The sequence below is a fragment of the Bubalus kerabau genome, chromosome 21 (genome assembly GCF_029407905.1).
Source record: "Bubalus kerabau isolate K-KA32 ecotype Philippines breed swamp buffalo chromosome 21, PCC_UOA_SB_1v2, whole genome shotgun sequence".
Classification (NCBI taxonomy): domain Eukaryota; kingdom Metazoa; phylum Chordata; class Mammalia; order Artiodactyla; family Bovidae; genus Bubalus; species Bubalus kerabau.
The window spans coordinates 56,918,096-56,941,834 of NC_073644.1; the positions used below are offsets into that span (position 1 = coordinate 56,918,096).

The 23,739-nt window shown below is 41.8% G+C and overlaps 1 protein-coding gene across 3 annotated transcripts; it reads left to right on the plus strand.

Moving 5' to 3' along the window:
- The first annotated feature begins 2,988 nt into the window (after window positions 1-2,988).
- On the plus strand, window positions 2,989-20,734 carry LOC129635768 (uncharacterized). Of its 3 annotated transcripts, none has more exons than XR_008706444.1 (9): window positions 2,989-3,415; window positions 6,137-6,358; window positions 7,126-7,332; window positions 8,863-9,093; window positions 11,706-11,859; window positions 13,845-13,954; window positions 14,509-14,622; window positions 15,073-15,202; window positions 15,882-16,011. XR_008706444.1 is itself a non-coding variant. In XM_055558927.1 (9 exons), the coding sequence occupies exons 1-9, from the start codon at window positions 3,335-3,337 to the stop codon at window positions 18,900-18,902; spliced, it is 1,401 nt and encodes a 466-aa protein (XP_055414902.1). In that variant the 5' UTR covers window positions 2,989-3,334; the 3' UTR covers window positions 18,903-20,734. The 3 variants fall into 3 exon arrangements, 2 of the variants coding, with proteins under 2 accessions (XP_055414902.1, XP_055414903.1); XM_055558927.1 differs by lacking the exon at window positions 15,073-15,202 and adding an exon at window positions 18,768-20,734 and having other exon boundaries at window positions 15,882-16,028; XM_055558928.1 differs by lacking the exons at window positions 6,137-6,358; window positions 15,073-15,202 and adding an exon at window positions 18,768-20,734 and having other exon boundaries at window positions 15,882-16,028.
- Window positions 20,735-23,739: the final 3,005 nt, after the last annotated feature.

Consider the following 23,739-nt stretch of genomic DNA (forward strand, 5'->3'; position numbering starts at 1 on the left):
TTTCACGGTGATTTATCTCCAGTCTGTCTTGGTTTTTCATCTCTTATTTAGCTTTCACTAGGACATAGGATCCGGAGAGGGCAATGGCACCCCACTCCAGTACTCTTGCCTGGAAAATCCCATGGATGGAGCCTGGTGGGCTGTAGTCCATGGTGTTGCTAAGAGTCGGACACGACTGAGCGACTTCCCTTTCACTTTTCACTTTCATGCGTTGGAGAGGGAAATGGCAACACACTCCAGTGTTCTTGCCTGGAGAGTCCCAGGGACAGAGGAGCCTGGTGGGCTGCTGTCTGTGGGGTCGCAGAGTCGGACACGACTGAAGCGACTTAGCAGCAGCAGCAACTTTTCCCTTAGCAAAAAAAAAAAAAATAATAATAAAAAAAATAAAATAAAATAAAATAAGCAAATTATTAAAGTAGTGAGTCTACTTGTGCTTATTAAAAAGGATTCATTGGGCATTTATTATGTGCAGGGTCTGTATGAAACACTTATATTAACTGGCTCAATCTTTTCAAACCTTTATGAGGGCAACATTATTATCTCCATTGTAAAGATGAAGAGGACTTCCCAAGTGGCTCAGTGGTAAAGAATATGCCTGCCAATGCAGGAAACATGGGTTTGATCCCTGGGTTGGGAAGATCCCCTGGAAAAGGAAATGGCGACCCACTCCAGTATGGTTGCCTGCGGAATCCTTTGGCTAGAGGAGCCTGGTGGGTTATACAGTCCATGGGGTTGCAGAAGAGTCAGATACAACTTAGTGACTAAATAACAAACAACAAAAAAATGAAGAGCTTGAGGCACAGTAGGTTAAATAACTCGCCCTGGCTCACACAATTAAGTAGCAGAATTAGGATTCAAACCTTGATGGTCTGGCTCCAGAATTTTCACTCTAAATCGTACACTATAAGATTGTGCCCTGGTTTTAGCCACTGGCAGGACTGATACTCATCTAGTATATACTGGTGAGGCCACACCAACTGTATTTCCTTTGAATCTTATTGATCACTCATTGTAAAGCACATCCCCTTTTTAGAGATGTTAAAATGTAGAATTTTCTGTTTGACAAATGCACCAGGAAAATTGAACAGGAAAATATGTTTTATGGTACTGTAATAGCACAATGAGAAAATCACCTTGCTAGTGCCACAGATAAATTATTTTGAACATTTTATCATCTCAAAAATCAAATGCCATACATTTAAATTCCAGGTCTTTATGGGAAAAGGCTAAATTGATATGAGTCACTGACAAGTTTTAGATTTGGCGAGATATGGTAGGAAAGTCACAGAGTCACTCCCCATCATTTGAGCACAGGTTAACCTTCAGCCTTGTCAGAGTCAGAGCTGCCTGACCCAGATAGGATCTATATTTTTACTATATCCTCTCTTAATAAGCTACTTCTCGGCAGCCAGACATATAAAATAGAATGGAAGTAAGAATGCCTAACAAGTGAAATTGTGTCAGGACTCGAAATCTTAGCTCAAAATTATGTTTTCAGACTGGCCCTGTCTTTTCTTTCTCTCTTAGACAGAGTTACCCTAACTCTGTCCTCCCAAGATCTTGTGCATACTTCTATCATAACTCAGCACATTGTTGGGGGAAACTATTTGCTTTCCTTTTTGTTTTTCCTACTAGATTACATGGTAATAAAAGCCTTCTTAATGTGTAGAATGGTATACAGCCTGAAATAGAGTAGGCATTCAGTCCTGTTTATTGAAGGTATAAAGGGACAAAGTAGATAATTAAATAGTTAATTCCTCTAGAGAATGGTAGATAAAGAAAAAAGTATAGGAGACACCTGTAAGTTAATGGTTACTCAAGAAAGTAGGTTTGCTTAACCACAAAACTAAGCAGGCTTGCTTAGCAACAAACCATGCCACAGAAGCACAAGATATGCCTCAAAACAATAAAATAATGGTGGCCTGAGACCCACATTCTGCTCAGTGAGCTCAGTAAGGAAATGACCCCTATGACATGCTCTCTGCACACTTAAAATTCAATAATTTATGGAAAGGTGACAGTTGAAAGACGCTCATTGTACTGAGACCTGAAATAATTTTTCTATGGAGCCCCGATAGTCCTGGCTTGACCATGTAGGGACAAGAAAACTCCTGTGCTCAGTCTGGAGAAGGAGCTGATGATGGAAGCATGATGTCCACTCAAGAATGAGGGAGGAGGCAGCCTATTCCCCCTGCCCACTTTCCCTTTGATGAAAAGAATGTAGCCCACCAAGTTCCCGGGGTGGCACCTTCTCACCCAGCTGTGTGTAAGCCTCACAAATGTCCTATTCTAATAAATAATTTATCCTTTAAATATATTTATTTTTGGCTGTTCTGGGTCTTGGTTGCTGCTTACAGACTTTCTCTAGTCACTTTGCCCTTCGCTGAATTCTTTTTGTGCTGAGACATGAAAGACCAGAGTTCCTTAGAACCCCCAAAACACCACCTACTGGATTCAGATGGTTGATTGTTTTGTGGGTTATAGTAGTAGATTTTTAGCTTAGTCAGGCTACAACTCATCACCAGGAAAGATGATGTAAAATGACTTTTAAAGATTTAACTTTAACAGCATTATCCAATAAACAAACCACATAGAACAATCAACCACACTGTCAAGAGACAGGGATTCCTAGATGGCACCGGTGGTTAAGAATCCACCTGCCAGTGCAGCAGACACAAGAGACATGGGTCAGTCCCTGGGTTTGGAAGCTCCCCTGGAGGAGGAAATGGCAACACACTCCAGTATTCTTGTCTGGCAGGACTGATATGGGTGAAAAAACATTTGTACTCACATCAAACTCTGCAGAGAACCCAATGTTATGGGAGAATCTTTTGATAAAGGGTATCTTTGCTCCTACTCTAAAACTAGGTGTGTGATTTGGGGCAGGTGTCACACCTCTTGGTGCCTAGGTTCCTAATTTACAAAATGGGAATAAATCACCGGAATACCTGACAGGATTGCTGTAAGATTAAATCCCATGATGTATGGAAGGCACTTAGTACTGTGCTCGGTACTTAGTGGAAGGGAGGAAATAAACGTTAGTAGCGACTGTTATTATCTGTTGTGTGTGTCATCAGTGAGCAAAGAGTGGTGGACCAGAAGTGTTTATTGGTCTCTAATTTGGCAGTTCTTTCTATGGGTTTTTTTTTTTTTTTTCCCCAACCAAGATTATTGTTTAAGAAACAGCTTCCTTATTTCATTTCCTTGACTTTCAGCTTTATATAAGCACTTCCTTACTTAAGAATGATCATTCTTCTCAGGTGTTTCTGCATTTGCTAAAGCTGCATCCCTCCCCTGTTGTTCTTTTTCTGTGGATTGCTTACCCTCTTAGCCAATGGACAACTTAGCATTTGAAATGCATGAAGATGCAAAGCGGAAGGTTGTGTCTGAGGGGAAGGTGAACACCTCCAGAATGGTAAGAATGTAAATGGGGATTTACATCTTTTTTTTTTTTTAATTTTTTTTTTAAATTTTATTTTTAAACTTTACATAATTGTATTAGTTTTGAGATTACTTGCCTCAAAACCTTTATGCAGATCTCAAGAAAGAGCCCCTCCTTAGACCAGTTTTCTTCAAGTGACCTTCTAAAGAAAGGTAGCATGTCCTATTCTGAAAATCTCCTGACCTGCCTTTTCTCTCCTAAACTGTTAACTCCTGTAGCTGTTTAGGGGCCCAGCTTTCCATGAATTGTTGTTCCTGGCATTAATGAGTTATTTATTGTTCAATATAATACCCTCATACAATGTTAAACTGAATATGTTGGTAAATGATTATGCTCTACCAAACATATCATTAAATAATTTAAAACATTAAAATTTTTTTTTACACATTAACAAAACTACATTCAAGTATTACAAAATATTGGCAATATTCTCTCTGTTGTATAATAATACATCCTTGTTGCCTGTCTTACACCCAACAGTTTGTACTCTTATTCCCCAATCCATTGCTCTTTCCCTGCCTACCCACTGGTAATCATTAATTTGCTCTTTATATGGTGAGTATGCTTCTTTTTTTGTTATATTCACTAGTTTGTTGTATTTTTTTAGATTCCACATATAAGTGATATCATTCAGTATTTGTCTTTCTTTGTCTGACTTTTTTCACTTAGCACAGTGCCCTCCCAGTCCATCCATGTTGCTACAAATGGCAAGGAATCTTGTTCCTTTTTTATGACTGAGTAGTATTCCATTGTATATATACCACATCTTCTTTATCCAACCATCTGTTAATGGACACTTAGGTTGCTTCCATACCTTGGAGATTGTAAATAATGCTGCTATGAACATTGAGGTGCATGTATCCCTTTGATTTAGTGTTTTTGTTTTAAATACATACTTGGGAGTAAAATCTCCAGGTCATATAGTAGTTCCATCATTAGTTTTTTGAGAAACCTCCGTATTGTTCTCCACAGTGACTGCCCAGTTTACATTCCTACCAACAGTGTACAGGGTTCCCTTTTTCCCACATCCTCGCCAACCTTTGTTATTTGTGTTCTTTTGAATATTTATGAGTGTTAAAGTAAGGCTTCCCTGGTGGCTCAGAGGTTAAAGCATCTGCCTCCAATGCAGGAGACCTGGGTTCGATCCCTGGGTCGGGAAGATCCCCTAAAGAAGGAAATGGCAACCCACTCCAGTATTCTTGCCTGGAGAATCCCATGGATGGAGGAGTCTGGTAGGCTACAGTCTGCAGGGTCCCAAAGAGTTGGACACGACTGAGCGACTTCACTTTCACTTTCAAAGTAAGACTATCTATGTTAGAATTATTAGTGATCAAAAATGTACTTGCTCAGAGAGCAAGACTAGGAACTCAGAGAGCAGTGGAAAAGGACTCCTTGCCGTCATTGATGATAATTGTCATTTTAGTGGTCAAAGGAGAAAGGGCAAGTTGGTTCAAAGGTTGGGGTGAGTATTTTCTTGGCAGCTTTCAGTAATGTGGATTGTAACTCAGAAATAATACTGTTGTTTATAGCATATATTTGTGACATGAAACCAGGAAGTAGTAACATAGAAATACATGGAAATACCGTGACTTAGAGTTGAGTGATGACTTAGGACCTCATATAGGTAACACACATGATAATATGTATTATTATTGAAGGGAATTTACTGAAGCTATTTAAATGAAGGCGGGAGGGAAAGACAGAGACTTGTCAGGTCAGGCTCATTGATTACTGATATGTTACTTATTCCCATGCATGTACCTGTACACATAAATGCATTTGTACATTCTGGAACCAAAACATTCTTAGAAAATAGCTCCTTAAAACCTCATTGATTTTCAGGTGAAGAAACTGGTAAATAGGGGCTAATTGACTGACTTGGAAGTACTTAGCTGGGTACTTAATTTCCTAGTACTTAATTTCCTTAATTTATTCTGTGCCCCAGTCCTCAAATGTTTATCTTTATTCTTGTTTATTTGGGTGTCATCTGATGTATGGGCTATGTGTGAATGTCCTGCAGTCCTTGCACTTGCCCAGCTGCTAGACTGAAGAGAGAACCCGAGTCAGCAGCAGACACATCAGTGGTGCACTGGACAAGGCGTCCTACAGGTCAGAGGCTGAGGGTCTGAAGGACACCCACTGGGTACTGCCGAGGGCAGGCAGGACACAGCCTCGATTTTCCCTGCCCAGGGGAGGAGGGGGCTATCAATTATAAGGGGCATGATGTCAGAAGGGCTCCTGGGTTGCAGGGAGACTGTTGGAATACATCTCCTCACAGCTCTGGGTAGCAACCATTGCAAGGGCCACTGTTCCTCCGTGATGACTGAACATACCGGAGCTGATGTGGTCCAAGGGCTGGAACGATCATTAGTGGGGGTCAGGCCGATCATGCATGTGGTTACTGATTAGTTTCCCTTTAGGAGGGGAGGAAGTTGTGCACATCAGGTAAGGGTGAGGCAGAGTGGGGCAAGGGCTATACAGAGAGCAGGAGAGCAGCCATCTTATGGGGCCTGACCATACTGTGAGTGTGTGTGTGTGTGTGTACTGATTTACACATCTCTCATTTTACTCAGTATGTTTATTCCACAAATGTGCCTTTTTTTTTTTTAATAAAAGAGGAAATAAACCAAACTCAGACAGTTGGCAATGTTTCTGATGCCTCAAGAGTGGAGAATAATTTCTAATTTCTTCTAGGAAAAGACGAAGCAGTGGTCACTGATGAGCATTTTCCTGGTGTGTCTTTTGGCTTGCACCATTACCACGGTGATCGGAGTCCTGATTGTCTCCTTGGTTTATGTCAACAACCCTCAGCCTCATTCAGAACCCGGAGCCCAATCTCTGCAAACAGCAGTTCCCATGGTGCCAAAGGCTGTTGATCCAAAATTTCAGTTTCTTAATCATTTATCTAAATCTAAGGTATGCTGCTAAGTCACTTCAGTCGTGTCTGACTCTGTGCGACCCCAAGACGGCAGCCCACCAGGCTCCCCCGTTCCTGGGATTCTCTAGGCAAGAAGACTGGAGTGGGTTGCCATTTCCTTCTCCAATGCATGAAAATGAAAAGTGAAAGTGAAGTCGCTCAATTGTGTCTGACTCTTAGTGACCCCTGGACTGCAGCCTACCAGGCTCCTCCGTCCATGGGATTTTCCAGGCAAGAGTACTGGAGTGGGGTGCCATTGCCTTCTCCGTGGTATGGATCACATGTATTAAGAAAAAGAATCATCTATTATAAATGATTTCGAAGTTTCCATTGCTTGTTTACTAAGCTGTGTTCTCTCTTCATTGGAAAGAAGTAGCTGTGGGCTGTTTGGATGAAGGGAAGTGAGGGATGGAAAAGGGGAAAGGTGGGTGGATGTTGGCTCTGGGCTGAACTTTGCTTTAGTAGCTGGTTCTATGGCTGGACGGGGGAGGTGCAGGCGGACAGATGGAAAGCCCTGTGTTCTCTTGTCAAGATAGGTGTTCGTTTTTCTGTCTAACAGGGACTGATGGCACTGTTGTCTCCTGGAGCCTTGCAGACCTGTTCTTTCTCTTCTTTTCTGGGGGGACCTCCTATATCCACTCACCCCCATATCCACTCACCCCCGTTTCTTTTTCCCCTGTGCTGCCCTCTCACTCTGGGGGCCGTGGTGGCCTCACATTCCTCAGGAAATGGCCTCCATGCTGATGGTTCGCCTATGACTTTTCAGGTGTTTGAGTTCCCTGGTGGCGCAATCCAGTGGGCCCGGTACAGGAACAATGCCAATGACTACCTCAGCATTGAAGAGGAGGCCTTTGGAAGCAGCTTGAACAGCCAGAGATCACAGATGAGCCTGGGGACCCTGAGAATAAAAAGCAGTGGCCTCCGGGCCCCTCACTGGCACTTCAATGCCAACGAACATGGCTATCTTGTACAGGTATAACTGGTTTGCCCACATTCTGTGCTTGAGCATTTGTGCTGTGTGTCCTCAGGCTATTATTTAGGTTGTTGCAAAACCTACTTAACTAATAGGATGATAGACAACATCTAGGCTTTGGCTGTGTACCCAATTAGACCAGTTAGCAGTGCCTTGGAACATTAGACTGTTTGTTTTAATTATTCGTGGCATCACTTTGAACTTCTTTCTTCAGTATTGAAATCATTTTTCATACATTGTTAAGCTCAGATCACTGTTGCATCCTTTGAGCCAAAGCTAAACCAGGTAGCTCTGATCTAATGATCAAAGAGACTACAGCTTCCCTTTAGGGAAAAAAGCAGGGACTGGAATAACGAACTAGTTTGATGATGTTCAACCTGGAGTCCCTGAGATCAGCCAATGGTATGCCCTTTTGTGGCTTTTACTTTTCCGAATTCTTTGGAAGTGAAGTGAAATAGAGCTGGAAGTGAAATGAGTGTCCTTCCCTGAATTGCAAATAATTCATTAATTCTGAAATGTATTTATGGCTTCTGTGTTCCAGACACTGGGGAAATTGGAGTGATTAAGCTTTCATAGAACTTTCAGAGTTTGGTCTTACCCTGGTAATTTTGTTAATAGATCAGCCAATTTTTATGTGTGACATATTTCTGATTGCTAATAAAATTCCTTTTTTATACTTGGCAATTCACTGGATTTTAGAATTTACAAGAAGAGAGATTAGAGCTTCATCTATGAGATTAAACCCTCCTTAGAAGAATACTTGGGAGAAGGCAATGGCACCCCACTCCAGTACTCTTGCCTGGAAAATCCCATGGATGGAGGAGCCTAGTAGGCTGCAGTCCGTGGGGTCGCTAAGAGTCCGACACGACTGAGCGACTTCACTTTCACTTTTCACTTTCATGCATTGGAGAAGGAAATGGCAACCCACTCCAGTGTTCTTGCCTGGAGAATCCCAGGGACGGGGGAGCCTGGTGGGCTGCCGTCTATGGGGTCACACAGAGTTGGACACGACTGAAGTGACTTAGCAGCAGCAGCAGAATACTTGGACATAACAGTAAATGCACTATGTTATTACTATTATTATTATTAAAATTATATGTAGGCTTTTTCTTACCTGGTAAATACATACACATCTGTTTGCAAACACACAAACATACCCAAGCATACACATGCATGTCTGTGCAACCATCTATGAACACACACATGTGCTTGCAGTCTTTTCAAACTAGCATGATCTTAGAGCTCTAAATGCTCAGTGGGGTGGTATTACCCCAAAGAGGGCAAAAACTGGTTGTTAGCAGGGTGAAAGTATCACTCTTTTTATGTCTACAGCATAGATGTGCGTGTAGTACATGAGCAGTATGTGTATGCCATATACAGGTCTCCAGTACCTCTGTAATGGTAACGTCTCATAGGGTGGGGATTAGAAAAACAGTCTAGCATGGTACCTTAGAAGGCAGGTAATGAAAAAAGGTTGAAGAGCACTGCTCTAAATTGATGTTGGGATATGCTCTTCCATTTCCATTTCAGGGAACAGCATGGGTAGGGGTGGTTGATGATGGTGCTGTCGTTACCACGTACAATGTTACAGCTGGCCAAGTGATCTTCTTCCCGAAAAACACAGTGCACTGGATAAAGAATGTGGGGAGTGAAGACTGCTTTTTCTTGCTCTTCTTTTCTACACATGAGGAACTTCAGACCCTGGATGTTGATGATGTATTTTTTTCTACACCTGAGGATATTGCTTCCAGGTCACTTAAGGTCTGTATCACTGCTGAGAATACTTCCCTGTCACTTAAAGGTGTGTACCACTGCTGAGAACAGATCCTGAGAGCGTGTGCATTCCATGGGCACCAAGAGGGCATGGCTATTTGAGTTTCTAAGGTGGCAGTCAGCAAAGTAACAGTTGGGTAACGGGCTCAAGAACATGACTTGCTTCCTATTTAACACATAAACCTCCTTGAGGTTGAATTGCTCTTTATTTTCCCCTGTGAAGGGCTTCTATAGGAAAGTATTTTTAAAAAATATTTTGTTTTAATTTTTATTTCTTTGGCTGCATCGGGTCTTAGTTTTGGCATGCAAAGACGTTGCGTTACACAGGCTTCTCTAGTTGTGCATGTGCTCCAGAGCATATAGGCTCAGTAGTTACTCTGTGGCATGTAGTTACTCAGTAGTTACTCTGTGGTGTGTGGGATCTTAGTGCCTCTCAGTTCAGTTCAGTTCAGTCACTCAGTCGTGTCTGACTCTTTGGGACCCCATGAATCGGAGCATGCCAGGCCTCCCTGTCCATCACCAACTCTTGGAGTTCACTCAGACTCATGTCCATTGAGTCGGTGATGCCATCCAGCCATCTCATCCTCTGTCGTCCCCTTCTCCTCCTGCCCCCAATCCCTCCCAGCATCAGAGTCTTTTCCAATGAGTCAACTCTTCGCATGAGGTGGCCAAAGTACTGGAGTTTCAGCTTTAGCATCATTCCTTCCAAAGAACACCCAGGACTGATCTTTAGAATGGACTGGTTGGATCTCCTTGCAGTCCAAGGGACTCTCAAGAGTCTTCTCCAACACCACAGTTCAAAAGCATCAATTCTTTGGGGCTCAGCCTTCTTCACAGTCCAACTCTCACATCCATACATGACCACTGGAAAAACCATAGCCTTGACTAGATGGACCTTTGTTGGCAAAGTAATGTCTGCTTTTGAAGATGCTATCTAGGTTGGTCATAACTTTTTCTTCCAAGGAGTAAGTGTCTTTTAATTTTATGGCTGCAGTCACCATCTGCAGTGATTTTGGAGCCCCCCAAAATAAAGTCTGACACTGTTTCCACTGTTTCCCCATCTATTTCCCATGTAGTGATGGGACCAGATGCCATGATCTTCATTTTCTGAATGTTGAGCTTTAAGCCAACTTTTTCACTCTGCTCTTTCACTTTCATCAAGAAGCTTTTTAGTTCCTCTTCACTTTCTGCCATAAGGGTGGTATCTCTACCAGGGATCAAATTGAGTCTCTTCCAATCCCATTGGAAGGCAAATTCTTAACCCCTGGACCACTAGGGAAGTCCTGGAAACTACTGATATAATGAATTGGTATAAAGGTTATGATAGTAAAAATTGCTATAATTTTTCGTCTCTGGAAAGCCATAAACTCATCTAGGGAGAACTTTGCTACAGATGATGTAATTGTGTTTTCTTAATCTAATGCAGAGGAGCCCACAGTTTTTCTTGAGGAATAGCTGCTTTTGATCTCTCTCAGTATCACTGGAGAAACTGCTGATAGTGCTGGGTTTAGAGGGTCACATGTAGATGCTGAAAGTACAAATCGGTGATCAGAATTGGAGATGGTCCAGGCATGGCAATTTGGAGGGCTTCTGTGGTAAATTTCGGGACTTCAATAGTGGGATTCTGAGATTTATCTTGCATTAGATCCTGTTCTAACGTTTTAGGGAGAAGTAGAAGAAATGAGTCGTTAGAGTGAGAGTATTGTTAAGCATGGGAACCAGTGTATATTTTTGCAGGAGTTTATATTGACCGCAAAGTACCAGTGCCAATCCATTGAACACTTGGAAGATTTTCATAAAGATCACAAATCGTGGGATAGTTGAGGTCAGCTCTTTTGACTGGGCCATTGAAAATCACACTAGTGTCAATGCTGCCCTATCCTCAGCTGTCCTCTTCTGTTGTTAAAATTTGTAGAATGTTTCACAAATACCTTTTTTTTTGGACATTTTAAAATATAACAACTTTGTTGAGATGTAATCCATGTACTGTAAAATCCATCCTTTTTAAAGTGTATAGTTTCAAAGCTTTTAGTGTGTTTTCAGATCTGTGCAACAGTCTCCACTGTCTGGTTTGAGAATACTTTCATTCCCTCAAAAAGAAATGAAATTTCAATCCCTCATTCCCCATTCTCTCCTACCCCCAGGCCCTGGCAACTACTAGTTGGCCTTCTCTGTGGATTTGCCTGTTCTGTCTATTTCATATAAATGAAAACATATGATATTTGGCCTTTTGTGTCTGGCTTCTTTTGCTTAGCATAAAGTTTTCAGTGTTCATTCATGTTGTAGCATGTATCAGCACTTTGTTCCTTTTTAAAATTTAAAACATTTATTCAGCTGTGCTGAGTCTTAGTTTACAGATATCTTATATGGTCTCTTAGGCTTCCCTGTGGCTCACCTGGTAAAGAATTTGCCTGTAATGTGGGAGACCTGGGTTCAATCCCTGTGTTGGGAAGATCCCCTGGAGAAGGAAAAGGCTACCCATTCCAGTATTCTGGCCTGAAGAATTCCATGGACTATACAGTCCATGGGATCACAAAGAGTCAGACACGACTGAGCAAATTTCACTCACTTTCACTCATATGGTCTCTTATGTGTTTCAGCCTGAAGGTGGAATTAATTTCATCAGAACATTCCATAAGCAAGAGGAGGATCAGGGGGTCAATCTTCCTCCCAACTTGGCAGAACTGGTTGTCAATGCTAATTACTCACAGTCTCCAGATAACTTTGTGTGGAGGTACTTCTATGACTTGAAAGGTATAGTATGTTATTTTGTGAAAGCTTTTTACTTTTTGGTTAAGTATTTATATATGTATGATTACATGGGTGTATTGGATTAAGATGTAATGTGTTTTTGTTTTATTTATTTATTTTTTTACAGCAAGGCATAGTCAAGAGAACTTTGAAAAAACACATTTCTCAACAGAGTAGGAAATGAGAGAAAAGGCCTGGAAGCAAATGAGAATGTAGGAAAAAATTCAGAGCATGAGGGGGTGTGTGTTGGGGCTGGGCAATGCTGTAGTAGAAGAGCCTGATGAGAGAGGAGGGGTCCAACCATGTAGCAATTCAGGGGTTTATTTTTATTTATTTTAAAGTTAATAATTGATTAATTTGGCTACATGGGATCTTTGTGCAGTGAAGATCCTGTGAAGGTCTTCACGCAGGATTTTTGTTGAGGCACATGGACTCTCCAGTTGTGATGCACAGGCTTAGTAGTGAAGGTGCTCAGGCTTAGTTGCTTCGCAGTATGTGGGATCTTAGTTCCTCCATCAGAGATTGAACCTGCAATGCAAGTTGGGTTCTTAACTGTTGGACCACCAAGGAAGTCCCAATTAAGGGGTTTTAAATAGGAGAGTGATACAGTGTGGTTTTTAATTTACCTATTTTTATTATTTATTTTATATTATCTCATTGAGGTGTAATTGACATACAACATTATGTTAGTCTCAGGTATAAAACACAGTGATTCAATATTTGTATATATTATGAAATGATCACCACAATAAGTCTAGTTATTAGTAACATCACCACTGTACATATTAGTAGTTGCAATTTTTTTTCTTAGGAGAACTTACAAGGTCTTAGTAACTCTAATGTATGCATTGTGAAGTGAAAGTCACTCAATTGTGTCCGACTTTTTGCGACCCCATGGACTATAGGGTCCATGGAATTCTCCAGGCCTGAATACTGGAGTGGGTAGCCTTTCGCTTCTCCAGGGGATCTTCCCAACCCAGGAATCGAGTCCAGGTCTCCCACACTGCAGGTGGATTCTTTACCAGCTGACCCACAGGGAAGCCAGTGTATGCTTTACAGTGTTATTAACTATGGTGCCGTGTTCTGCATCATGTCCCCATGACCTGTTTATTTTATAACTGGAAATTTGTGTCTTTTGACTTTCTTCACCCACTTCAACCACCCCCATTGCCTGCCTCTGGCAGCTACCACTCTGTTCCTTGTACCTGTGAGCTTGGGCATGTAGATCGTTTCCGTATCTTGGCTATTGTAAATAATGCTGCAGTGAACGAGGGCACAGCTGTCTCTCTGAGCTGGTGTTAGTTTTTGTTTTTGAAGTGATGACCAGCAGAATTGTGGAGAATGATTGAAAGCGGCCAGCTGAGAAGCAGGGAGATGAGTCAGGGACTCTTGCAGTCGTTCAGGTAGGGGATGATGGTGGCCTCACTCTGTGAGACAGAATTGTTAAGAAGCAGGGGATTTAGAGTTGCCTAACTGACAGGACTTCATTGACTGATCGAGGAGAGAGGTAGAGATTGGTATTTGGGATGAGTCTCACGTTTTCCATGGCTTCCTTGGTGGCTCAGACAGTAAAGAATCGACCCTGGGTCAGGAAGATCGTCTGGAGAAGGGAATGGCAACCCACTCCAGTATTCTTGCCTGGAGAATCCCCATGGACACAGGTGCCTGGCAGGCTACAGTCCATAGGGTTGCAAAGAGTTGGATACAACTGAATGGCTAGTTGTACAATGAGGTCCCCTGAGTTGAACGTCCTAAAAGAGGTCACTGTATGTTAGAAATTTCAGGAGAACTTGAGGAGGGTAGGATAGCATCTGGCGGGATCAGGTCAATATCTTGGCAGCACACAGAATGTGCTATAGCACTTCCTACCACAGAAACTTCTGTGACTGTAGAAGGGCTGTTCCTGGGACTGCATTTGACTCTCCTTTTGTGGTACCATTTTGAAGTAGTTTTGTCTTATTTTGTTTTTTAAATTTCATCTGATTCAGACTCAAAAGAACATCGATTTCCTGGAGGAATAATACAGTTGGCACAATATTGGAAAAATAGAAGTGAACTGAGCCACAATGAAAAAATTTTTAGTGAATTCCTGAATCAGGTAATTGAGAAAAATGTTTTGATGATTATCAAAATGGATGAAATATGAGCTTTAGGTTGGGTCAGTTTTTTTGGACAAAGCAAAAGGAAAGAGCTAGTCAAACACTCGTTGACTTGATCAGTGCAAACTATGGATTGAGGCCTCGTTGTGAATTTGGAAGCTTAACTTCTTGGCATGGATGGTTACATTAATAAAGAGCCTGGAGGCTTGTGAGATTTCTCTTTTCATGTGTTTTAAATGCTCACCTGGCAGTATTGTTTAATGACTAAGAGCACCGCTCTGGCATCACATCCCGTGATTCAAGCCCCAGTTCTGCCAGTGTGTCCCTAGTTTACTCAGGCAACCTAGACTTTATTTTCATCTCATAGGGTTAGTGGCAGTCTTGCAAGAGTGTTATAAGGGATAAGTGACATGATAACTGTAAAGGATATAAAAAATTGCCTGTTCTCAGTGAGGGCTTTATAAATATTAGTTCCCGCAATGATTATATGAATTGCTAAATTGCTGAGTTGAATGTTGGCTAAATGTTGGAATTCATTTTTCTTTTTCTTAAGCATCAAAAAGCCCTCACTTTGAGTACACTCAGGATTTATAACAATGGATTACGACAGCCACACTTTCATTTTAACGCAAATGAAATGGGATACGTAATAAGTGGATGTGCAAAGGTAATTTCTCTGTGAACAGTTTTTTTTCCTTTTCAGTGCAGAAGGAAGCAAACAGGAGGTATTTCTTTGTTTTGGTTCAGTTGTTGGTAATAGAATAGGACTTTGTGCACATGGCTTTCTGGGCATGGTTTCCTTAGAGGGTACCATGCATGTCCTGTGAGGTAACTTCCAAATTTGCTCTTAGCACGAGAAGGGCTCTAAGAACATTTCAGAAGTGATAGAGAGGCTTATCACTAATGGTGAAGGGCTGGAATACCTGCTTACATTTTCTGAGTTTTGCATTCTCTGGTAATGCAAGCATTTAATGTGCTCTGCTTTGGGGACCATGAAATTGGCTGTTTGCCTCTCAGTGTAATATGAGTGGGGGTGGTGGGGAGGTGTGGAGCCCCAGTAGGGTGGCCATATGTCCCCTTGGTGAAATTATTAATAGCACCCCTTTTGACTCTACAGAGAGTCCTGGTTTGGGTGATCAATTAATTATATGATTACCATAAGAAAAGCCACACAGAGTATCATCTTACCACAGTGATTTGACAGAAGCTCCTCTGGGCTTTCATAGGGATCCTGGGAAGATCTACAGGTAAAAATGGGCTTCTCTAGCGTATATCTGCCTCAGTCGTGACAGATAGAATCAGACCAGACTGAAATTCACCTTTTATGTCATCTGGAGCAAAAGTTTTAAGTTTTTAGAGGCAACAGCTTTAACAAACTGGAAAAGGGCATTGTCATTACTCCTCCACAGAATTCCTTTCAAGGATCAGATGTTCTTTGTGAGGTGCTTTGTGCACATGTGTGTGTGTTTATGTGCATTCAGTCTCCAACCCTCTTAAAGGAAGACCCTTAGGATGCTGCTCTCCCAGAAGGCTGAATTTTCCCAAATGAGTGGAAAGGAGGGTGTAGGGGTAGTAAAACACTGGAATTTAAATCCTCTGCCTAATTAGTGAATGAATGTCATTGACACCCTTAATTAGAACATGGCAGTTAATGCTCTTTTTGTATGAAGTTCTGCAGTATTGATTTCACTAATGCATTTTGAGGGACATTTACTTCAATAGAGTATCTTCTGATTTTTGTGGAACTCTGTCTCAGAAACAGGAGCATGAACATGAAGGATTGCCTCTTTTTTACTGTTTACCTTCTCTAAGAAGTCCCTTTATAACTACGTGCTTTTATTGATCTGTTCACTATGAATACTTATCCTTATTGAGTATATGATTTTATGTGCTTCAGTTCAGCATAGTTTTTTCCCCCCTCCTTAGGTGGGCATTATCAATGCTCAGAGTTTCACAGAGTTTAACATTCACATTGGAGATGTGATATTTTTCCCCACTGGAACCCAGCATTACATTAAGAGCACATGCGATGAGGATTTGCTTCTCATTCTTGCCTTCAGCACTGGAGACCAGGTGAGAATAAGCCAGTGTCGGAGATGTTGGTGAGTGCCAGTGATGTGCAGAGTCCTCTGCTAAGCAGTGTATCTGGGTCATAGAGGGGACTCAGCACATGGATATTGAATCGATGACTGGTTTAATGAACTGGCTGAACCCATGTGGGAAGAGAAGAATTGGAAGTCAAATAATCTTTTTATTTGGTTATAAAGGAATCCAATACATCACATTTCTCTCTCAATTCCCCAAATTCTCAACCGAGAAAAAAGATGAAAGAGTAACATGTGCGTGCTCAGTTGCTTCAGTCTCGTCTGACTCCTTGCAACCCCATGGACTGTAGCCCTCCAGGCTCCTCTGTCCATGGAATTTTCCAGGCAAGAATACTGGAGTGAGTTGCCATGGCCTTCTTCAGGGGATCTTCCCAACCCAGGGATCGAACCTGTGTCTCTTAAGTCTCCTGCATTAGCAGATGGATTCTTCACCAGTAGTGCCACCTGGGAAGCCCAAAGAGCAGCATACAGAGACTTAGAAAATCATTTCTATTACTAATCATGAAGATATTTGGGAATATGATTAGCATCTGTGGGTAGGTGGGTTTCCTAATATCTACTGGGTTGGCCAGGATTGGTGTTGAGGTGAGCTCTTACACACTTTATGGCATAGAGGAACAGAAACACAGCCTGAGTTTTGAAGCTTTGCCAGCTCCCAAACAGAGAGGGAGGAGGTAAAGTAAGCATGGCCAAATTATTCTTCTGAAATTTATGGTAGAGAGATAAGGGAGAAAGAGAAAGAGGAAGAGGGAGGAAGGAAAAGAAAGTCTCTTGTATATGAAAAGAAACTATAGGAGACACGAAGTAGCATGAAGTATGACTCAGCAGTGCTCCTGAGAAGGAGTAGCATTCCCTCCCATCATTGTTTGAAGCAAATCTGATATACCATGATCTGTATTATAAAACCCATATTAAGAGAAATTATTTATTATATTAAATAGTTGTTTGCTTTCAAAAATTCACCCCAGTGTTCCTTAATTAGATGGAATAATGTGTTTGAAGAATAAGAATAAATAGTAGAACTTAGATTTTAGAAAAAGGTCTTAGGACTAGATTCCCTGCCGAGACAGGGTGAGAATTATGAGTCTGGGGACCCCTGGGACAGGTCCAGAAACAGACAGGCCATGGTTCTCCCCATGTGGAGACCCAGCAAGATCTCCAGCGGGGAGCGCAGTGTAGATTCAGCAGTTTCATCAACAAGACCTATACCAAGAGGCGAGCCTGCCCTGCTGAGTGATGTTCATTTTCCATGATGACACTTCCCCTCTTTAAGGGAGACTGGAAAACTCCAGAGTCTGCTTCTCTGAGTCTCCAAACCTTTCTGGTGGTACCTGGGGTGAGGTTTATGGAGAGCTCTTTGAGAAAGATATGCACTAGAAAACTATTAACAGCTGTAGACCTGCTCGGGGGAAGGTGGGGGATAGGATTCTGGTGTCCCATACTTTTGGAGTCGGTCTCACTGGAATCGGACACGACTGAGCAACTTTCATTTTCATTTTTCACAAGATACAAATTTCCAGTTATAAAATAAACAAGTCATGGGGACATGATGCAAAACAAGGTATACACTGGCTTCCCTGGCTCAGCTGGTACTTTCACTGCTACTGCCCCCCGCCTTGGTCTTTATTCTCTACAGTTATTATAAGAACAAATCACGAAGCAAAATCAAATCCAATATAAATAGGAAAAGAAGGGAAAAATATCAAAAGAGAGGAGGGAGGGAGGATGAGAGACAGTCTGAGAGATGGAAACACACACCCAGAAGGAAACAGAATGAGAGATGGGAGCACAGAGGAGACATACGTGCCCAGAAACACACACATACACAGAGACAGAGACATGCACAGACATAGAAATGGAGAACCACAAGGAGAGTGACACAGACAGAGAGAGAAGCAACGCAGAGACATACGGACAGAAGGAAACACACAAACACAGATAGAGAGAGGGACAGAGACCCACAGGGAGAGACACAGGAGGAGAGACACGGACACTACATACCCACACACAGACAGACCTGTGCACACAGGAGAGGGAAAGGCAGGCAGACCTAGAGACACACACGGAGAGATTCAAAGACATACGAGCTCAGAGACACACGCAGACAGAAAGAGAAGCACAGTGAGCCACACAGAGAGACCCACATACATGCAGAAATTGAGAGGCTGGCTGAGAAAGGAGGTGGTGTCAGAGGGGGAGGGGAGCAGAGAGAAGGACAGGAAGGTAGTGATGGAGAGAGGGCGGACAGAGTCAAACCAGCTGGACAGCCCTGCCCCAGAGGCAGAGACAAACGACTGTCTCTGGCTACAGAGAAGGAGGGCCGCGTACCTGGCTGCCAGGTGAGCCTCCATCATGTGCCTCTGGGCATGGAGCCCGGAGAGGCCCTTTGGGCACTAATCCCTGCTTCTATGTGGGCAGAAGCTCGTGCTCCCTCTTTAAAGAGAACCAGCTCCCAGTGGGATGGAGATCCCTCCTAAAGAGATGCCTCGGCATCTCTAGCCATCAGTCACTTTCCTTATTCCTGGAGTTGAAAAAGTGAGCTCCCCCTGGCAAGAGAAGACAAGCACAAGGGGACCATTTGCAGGATTTCACAGCTCCTGGTGTTACATAGCCACGCAGCTAACGTCCTGAAAATGCCCCGCTGGCTGTAGGATCTATGTGGCCGTACTTTGGCGCTGACATCTCTTCTCTTGGTTTCTACTATCAGTTGCAAACCCTTGACATGGATGATTATCTCCAGGCCACCGCAGACCACATCCTGGCTCAGCTTTTCTTCAAGAAGCAAAGTGAGTTTAAGAAGATCCCCCAATTTAAGGAAGACCAGGCAGTCAACCTGCCTTAGATTTGCTGATGTGTTCATATCTATTTTTATTTCTTCATATGTTATTACTGTTTTTAAACAAGGTCCACTTGGCTCATGAACTTGGAGCTCCTTACAGAGTGACATTGGTCAAGCAGGTGTGAAAGCAGCCCCACGGGCTCATTTAGCTAAGATCATAGGCAACTCGTGCTAAGCGAACATTTCCGTGTACTCTGCAGCTTATCTACAGAGGGGCTCTGCTCAATTAAATTACTATTTTTTAATGGATTTTAGTATGCATGTATATATTTATTTTGCTTTTGTTGCATCAGATTTATTACTCCAAATGAAAATCCATTCTTTTTTTTGCACATGAGTGAAACTTAGTGCCATGCTTGTATTTTTGCTATTCATCACTGTGGAAGGAAGTATGGAGATCAGCCTACTTATGTACATACATACGGACGCAGCCAGAAGAAGCCAGGTGCATCTAACCTTGTCTGGAGAGTTTAGTGTAGAATCTTAGGTTATCCACTCTCAATGCTTTTGTCGACATGAAGATACCTTTTATAAGGCTCAAAATTTCAAGGACTCACATGAGTAGTTTACATATTGTATATTAGCTGAGGAAATACTTAATGGCAAACTAATTATAAATTCAATATTTTCTTTGAATGTATTTGAATTTTATTAATCACATCACAGACTATTTACTTTTGAGGAACAGTCATCTGTATATTTGAGAAGCAAGTGTTTCTTTAGTCTATTGGGTGGGTGTGTATGTGGATTTGAAGACTACTTTTCATCACTTGGAAACTGGTAGGAGCTGGTGGTCTCTAAGTTGGGGGTCATTGTCTTAAGTAGAAAAGAGTTTGTTCAAATCTAATCAGTGCTTGATTTTTCTTTGTTGTTTTGTCACTAAGTTGTTCTAACTCTTTGCAACCCCATGGACTGTAGTCTACCAGGTTCATCTGTCCAATTTTCCTGGAAAGATTACTGGAGTGGTTTGCCATTTCCTCCTGCAGGGGATCTTCTCAACCCAGGGATCGAACCTGTGCTCCCTGCATTGGCAGGCAGATTCCTTACTACTGAGCCGCCAGGGAAGCCCTGAGTTTTCTTTATAGTTTATCTTAATAGGTATCTGGTACCTCTGCGTTTTGCTTGGGTACCACTGTCAATTCTGGGCTATACTATATACAGCTCTAGTCAGTATTGACACTTGTTAATGCTTTCAGCCAGCACCCTCTTTCAGTTATATTTCCCTGACTCATAATGAAATTTTTAGATATTTTAAGGATGTTGGTTCTTAGCTGAAGAAGGAATCTGTTTATATGTTCCTTTCTCTCTCTCTCTCTATGTGTGTTTCTCTCTTTAGATAACTAGCTCTGTTGACCTTATAGAAGACAGAGAATCAGGAATGACCCCCTTTGATGGGGGAGTAGTCGTCTGCATATTATATATGATCAGGTCATGAAAGGCCTGTCATCCCTTGCTACCAAGGTGTATTTACCTTATTGCCATTTTCCAGGAGAGCCAGCTGAGATTAGAGCTTAGTAGCACAGGGGATTTTGTGGTGGTAGTCTTGCTTTGAAGAGACTTTGTAGGGAGTTTGTCACCATCCAGGAGGAGGCGCATGGTTGAGAAGATGCAGGGAGGAGCATAGGACAATAGGTGTGTGGAAGGTGGATGTCCAAAGAGAGGGAGAGTAATCATAAAAGGAGACGGCGGTGTGTGTGGACAGAGCTTACCTGCAAATCTTGTTTTACTTTGGGACTTTTTAAAAATATACTATTAACTAGGTGATAATCCCTTTTCTTGAATCAGGAAGTGTATCTGATTACTATGTGGTCATTTAATAAAGATTTTGTGTATCTGCATATTATTTTGTCATTTAATTTTTTCTTCTTTTTTAAATTTATTTTTAATTGAAGGATAATTACAATATTGTGTTGGTTTCTGCCATACATCAGCATGGATCAGTCATAGGTGTACGTATATTCCCTTCCTCCTGAGCCTCCCTCCCACCCCATCCCACAGCTCTAGGTTGTCACACAGCACTGGTTTGAGTTCTGTGAGTCATACAGCAAATTCCCACTGTTTTGTCATTTAATTTTAAATGAAGCCTGTTCTTGCAGTTTTATGAATTTGGCACATTACTGGATTCCTTCTATGCATCCTTGAAATATGCTATATCATCATCTAAAGAAAAAATATTATGGTGTTGGAACTCTCTGGGTTTCCTGACTTAGGTTTCCAGCCTACTATGTATTTAAAAAAGAAAACTAGTAAAAATAAAATTGAATGATCTAATGAAGACATATTAATTGGATGTTGTTGGTATATTATTTTATGGGGGGATTTTTTTCTTTTTGACCACACTGCTCAGCTTCTAGGATCTTGGTTTCCTGACCAGGAACTGGACTTGGGGTCATGGCAGTGAAAGTGCCAAGTCCTAACCACTGGACCGCCAGGAAATTCCTTGGGGAGGATATATTCTTAGTTTTCACTTGGTGGTTCTAATTTCAGTCCTTTTTCCCTGTTTGGAAAGCTGATGTCTAATTTTAATACCATTTTATTCCTTAGGGTAATTGCATCCATTACTACTCAAGTGCTTTTAAGCTTTTTGGTATACCTACTTTATTTATTATCAAATCAATAGATTGAAGAGTGAATTGCTCAATCAGACTGATTATTTGGCATCATTTAGGCAAAACCCAGGCATTTGACTGAAAACCTCCTTTAAAACTGAACCTACCTTACTCACTTTACACACCCAGTCTATAATACAGCTACATTTGATTCATTTGAAATGGTTTGAATTGTACATAAAAAGTTCTTAAATCTTTAGAACTTTTTAACAACAGCTTTGAATAACTGGAGCGAATTGATTTGCCTAGAGGAGCTACAAGGTTAGGTAAATACCACTGTGTGTTCCTTACTGCTTATAAATAGTACAAGGCGGTTATAAAAAGTTTCTTTGTTCATATTCTTATCCTTTCCTATTACAGAGTAATCAGGCTGCTTTTTACCGCCCAACCAATTTAGAAAAAGGAAAATAGTTACTTTTACTATATAACTTGATTCTTAATGACCGTAATTTACCAACGGTTGCAAGTGATTTTCAGTTATATAGCATTACTACTGTTAAAAAAAAAAAAAAAAAAACTAAGAAAGTGGAAAAAAAAAGCCACAGTGACTTTGTGCTATAATTAGAAGTGAGAAGTGGTATTTCTTCCACTCTCTGCACTCACCATAGCTTCATGAAACTCGTATGTTCACTTTGGAGCACTGTTCCTTTATACAGAACAGTAGGACACTGGAGAGTCCAGAAAAGAATAGTGATGCTAAAGAGATGAAAACCTATGTTTTCTTCAGTGTACTTAAGTTGGAACTGTCGGAAAAAAGAAGTTAAGGGATGACGTAGAAACAATGAAGTTGTACAGCTGATAGAGGCCATGTATCATGTGATCTCAGTGCTTCAGTTTGCAGAGAGACAAAGTGATACCCGACAAGGTGCCCAGATTGTAAGTAAGATATTTGAGACAAAGTCCGGATCTTTTGAGGTGCTTTGCACCTCCCCTGGGGAGTTTATTTTTTTAAAGGGTCAGCTAGTAAATGTTTTGTTTATTTATTTTTCTTTACTGTATGTTTGGTCGCACTGGGTCTTGGTTGCTGCACGTGGGCTCTCTCTAGCTGCAGGGAGCAGGGGCTGCTGTCTAGTCGCCGTGCTCAGGCTTCTCATCGGTGATAGTTTCTCCTGTTGTGGAGTGCAGGCTGCAGTCGTTACGGCTCACGGGGTTAGTTGCTCTGTGGTATCCTTGTAGAGTTTTTTGATTACTGTTTTCAAGTATATACAAAATTCCTCCACCTGAAGCAGAACTCTACACTAGGAAATGGACCATCTTCAAGTGGGAGAGGTGGCTTCTGCCACCTGCACTTCAGCAGCTCCAGTGCCAACAGCGCTTTTCCTTTTCTGTGCCTGGCACGTGCCCGGTGTCCAACCACCTGTAGCTTCTGTAAAGAGGTGACCAGAGCCCCCTGAGATCACTGTCCCTATGTAGCCAAGTATTCCCTGCTTGAGTTTTCATTTTAAAGTTTTATTAAACAATTTTTATATTGTGGCTCAGATGGTAAAGAATCTGCCTGCAATGCAGAAGGCCCGGGTTCGACCCCTGGGTCAAGAAGATGCCCTGGAGAAGGGCATGGCCACCCACTGCAGTGTTCTAGCCTGGAGAATTCCATGGACAGAGGAGCCTGGCGGACTACAGTCCATGGGGTCGCAGAGTCAGACGTGACTGAGAGACTAACACACTTATACTGATAAAATGTACATAACATAAAAGTCATCATTTTAAGGTGTACAGTTCAGTGGCGTTAAGTATATTCACCTTGTTGCGTAGTCACCAGCACTGTCCATTCCCAGAACTCTCCATCATCCCAAGCAGGAACATAATACCCATTAAACACTAGCTCCCCATTCCCTTCTCCTCCCCAGCTCCTGGTAACCTTTATTTTCTGTCTTTATAAATTTGTCTATTTTAGGTCACTCATATAAGTGGAGTCATACAATGTTACTCAGGCCTTATTTTTATGAATTTTTTTACTCATTTTCAATAATTATGCCTTTACTATATTCTTATCATTGTGCTGGGATACACAGGAGACATGAAGATGTGGTCTCTACAAATTTATAATTTAAATGTTTCTTATTTAGTTCTATATTTCTCTTCCCTCCCCACCCCTGTATGAATCCAGCCCTTATCATGAGTATTCAAAAGAATGTTTATTCATTTAGATTACGTTAAGGGGCTTCCCAGGTGGCACAGTGGTAAAGAATCCACCTGCCAATGCAGGAGATGCAAGGGTTTGATCCCTGGAT

Coding starts and splice junctions, on each gene's coding strand:
- LOC129635768 (XM_055558927.1), top strand. CDS start 3,335: ATGGACAACTTAGCATTTGAAATGCATGAAGATGCAAAGCGGAAGGTT. Junction 3,416..6,136: donor AGGTGAACACCTCCAGAATG/GTAAGAATGTAA, acceptor AATTTCTTCTAG/GAAAAGACGAAGCAGTGGTC. Junction 16,029..18,767: donor CCTTCAGCACTGGAGACCAG/GTGAGAATAAGC, acceptor TTCTACTATCAG/TTGCAAACCCTTGACATGGA.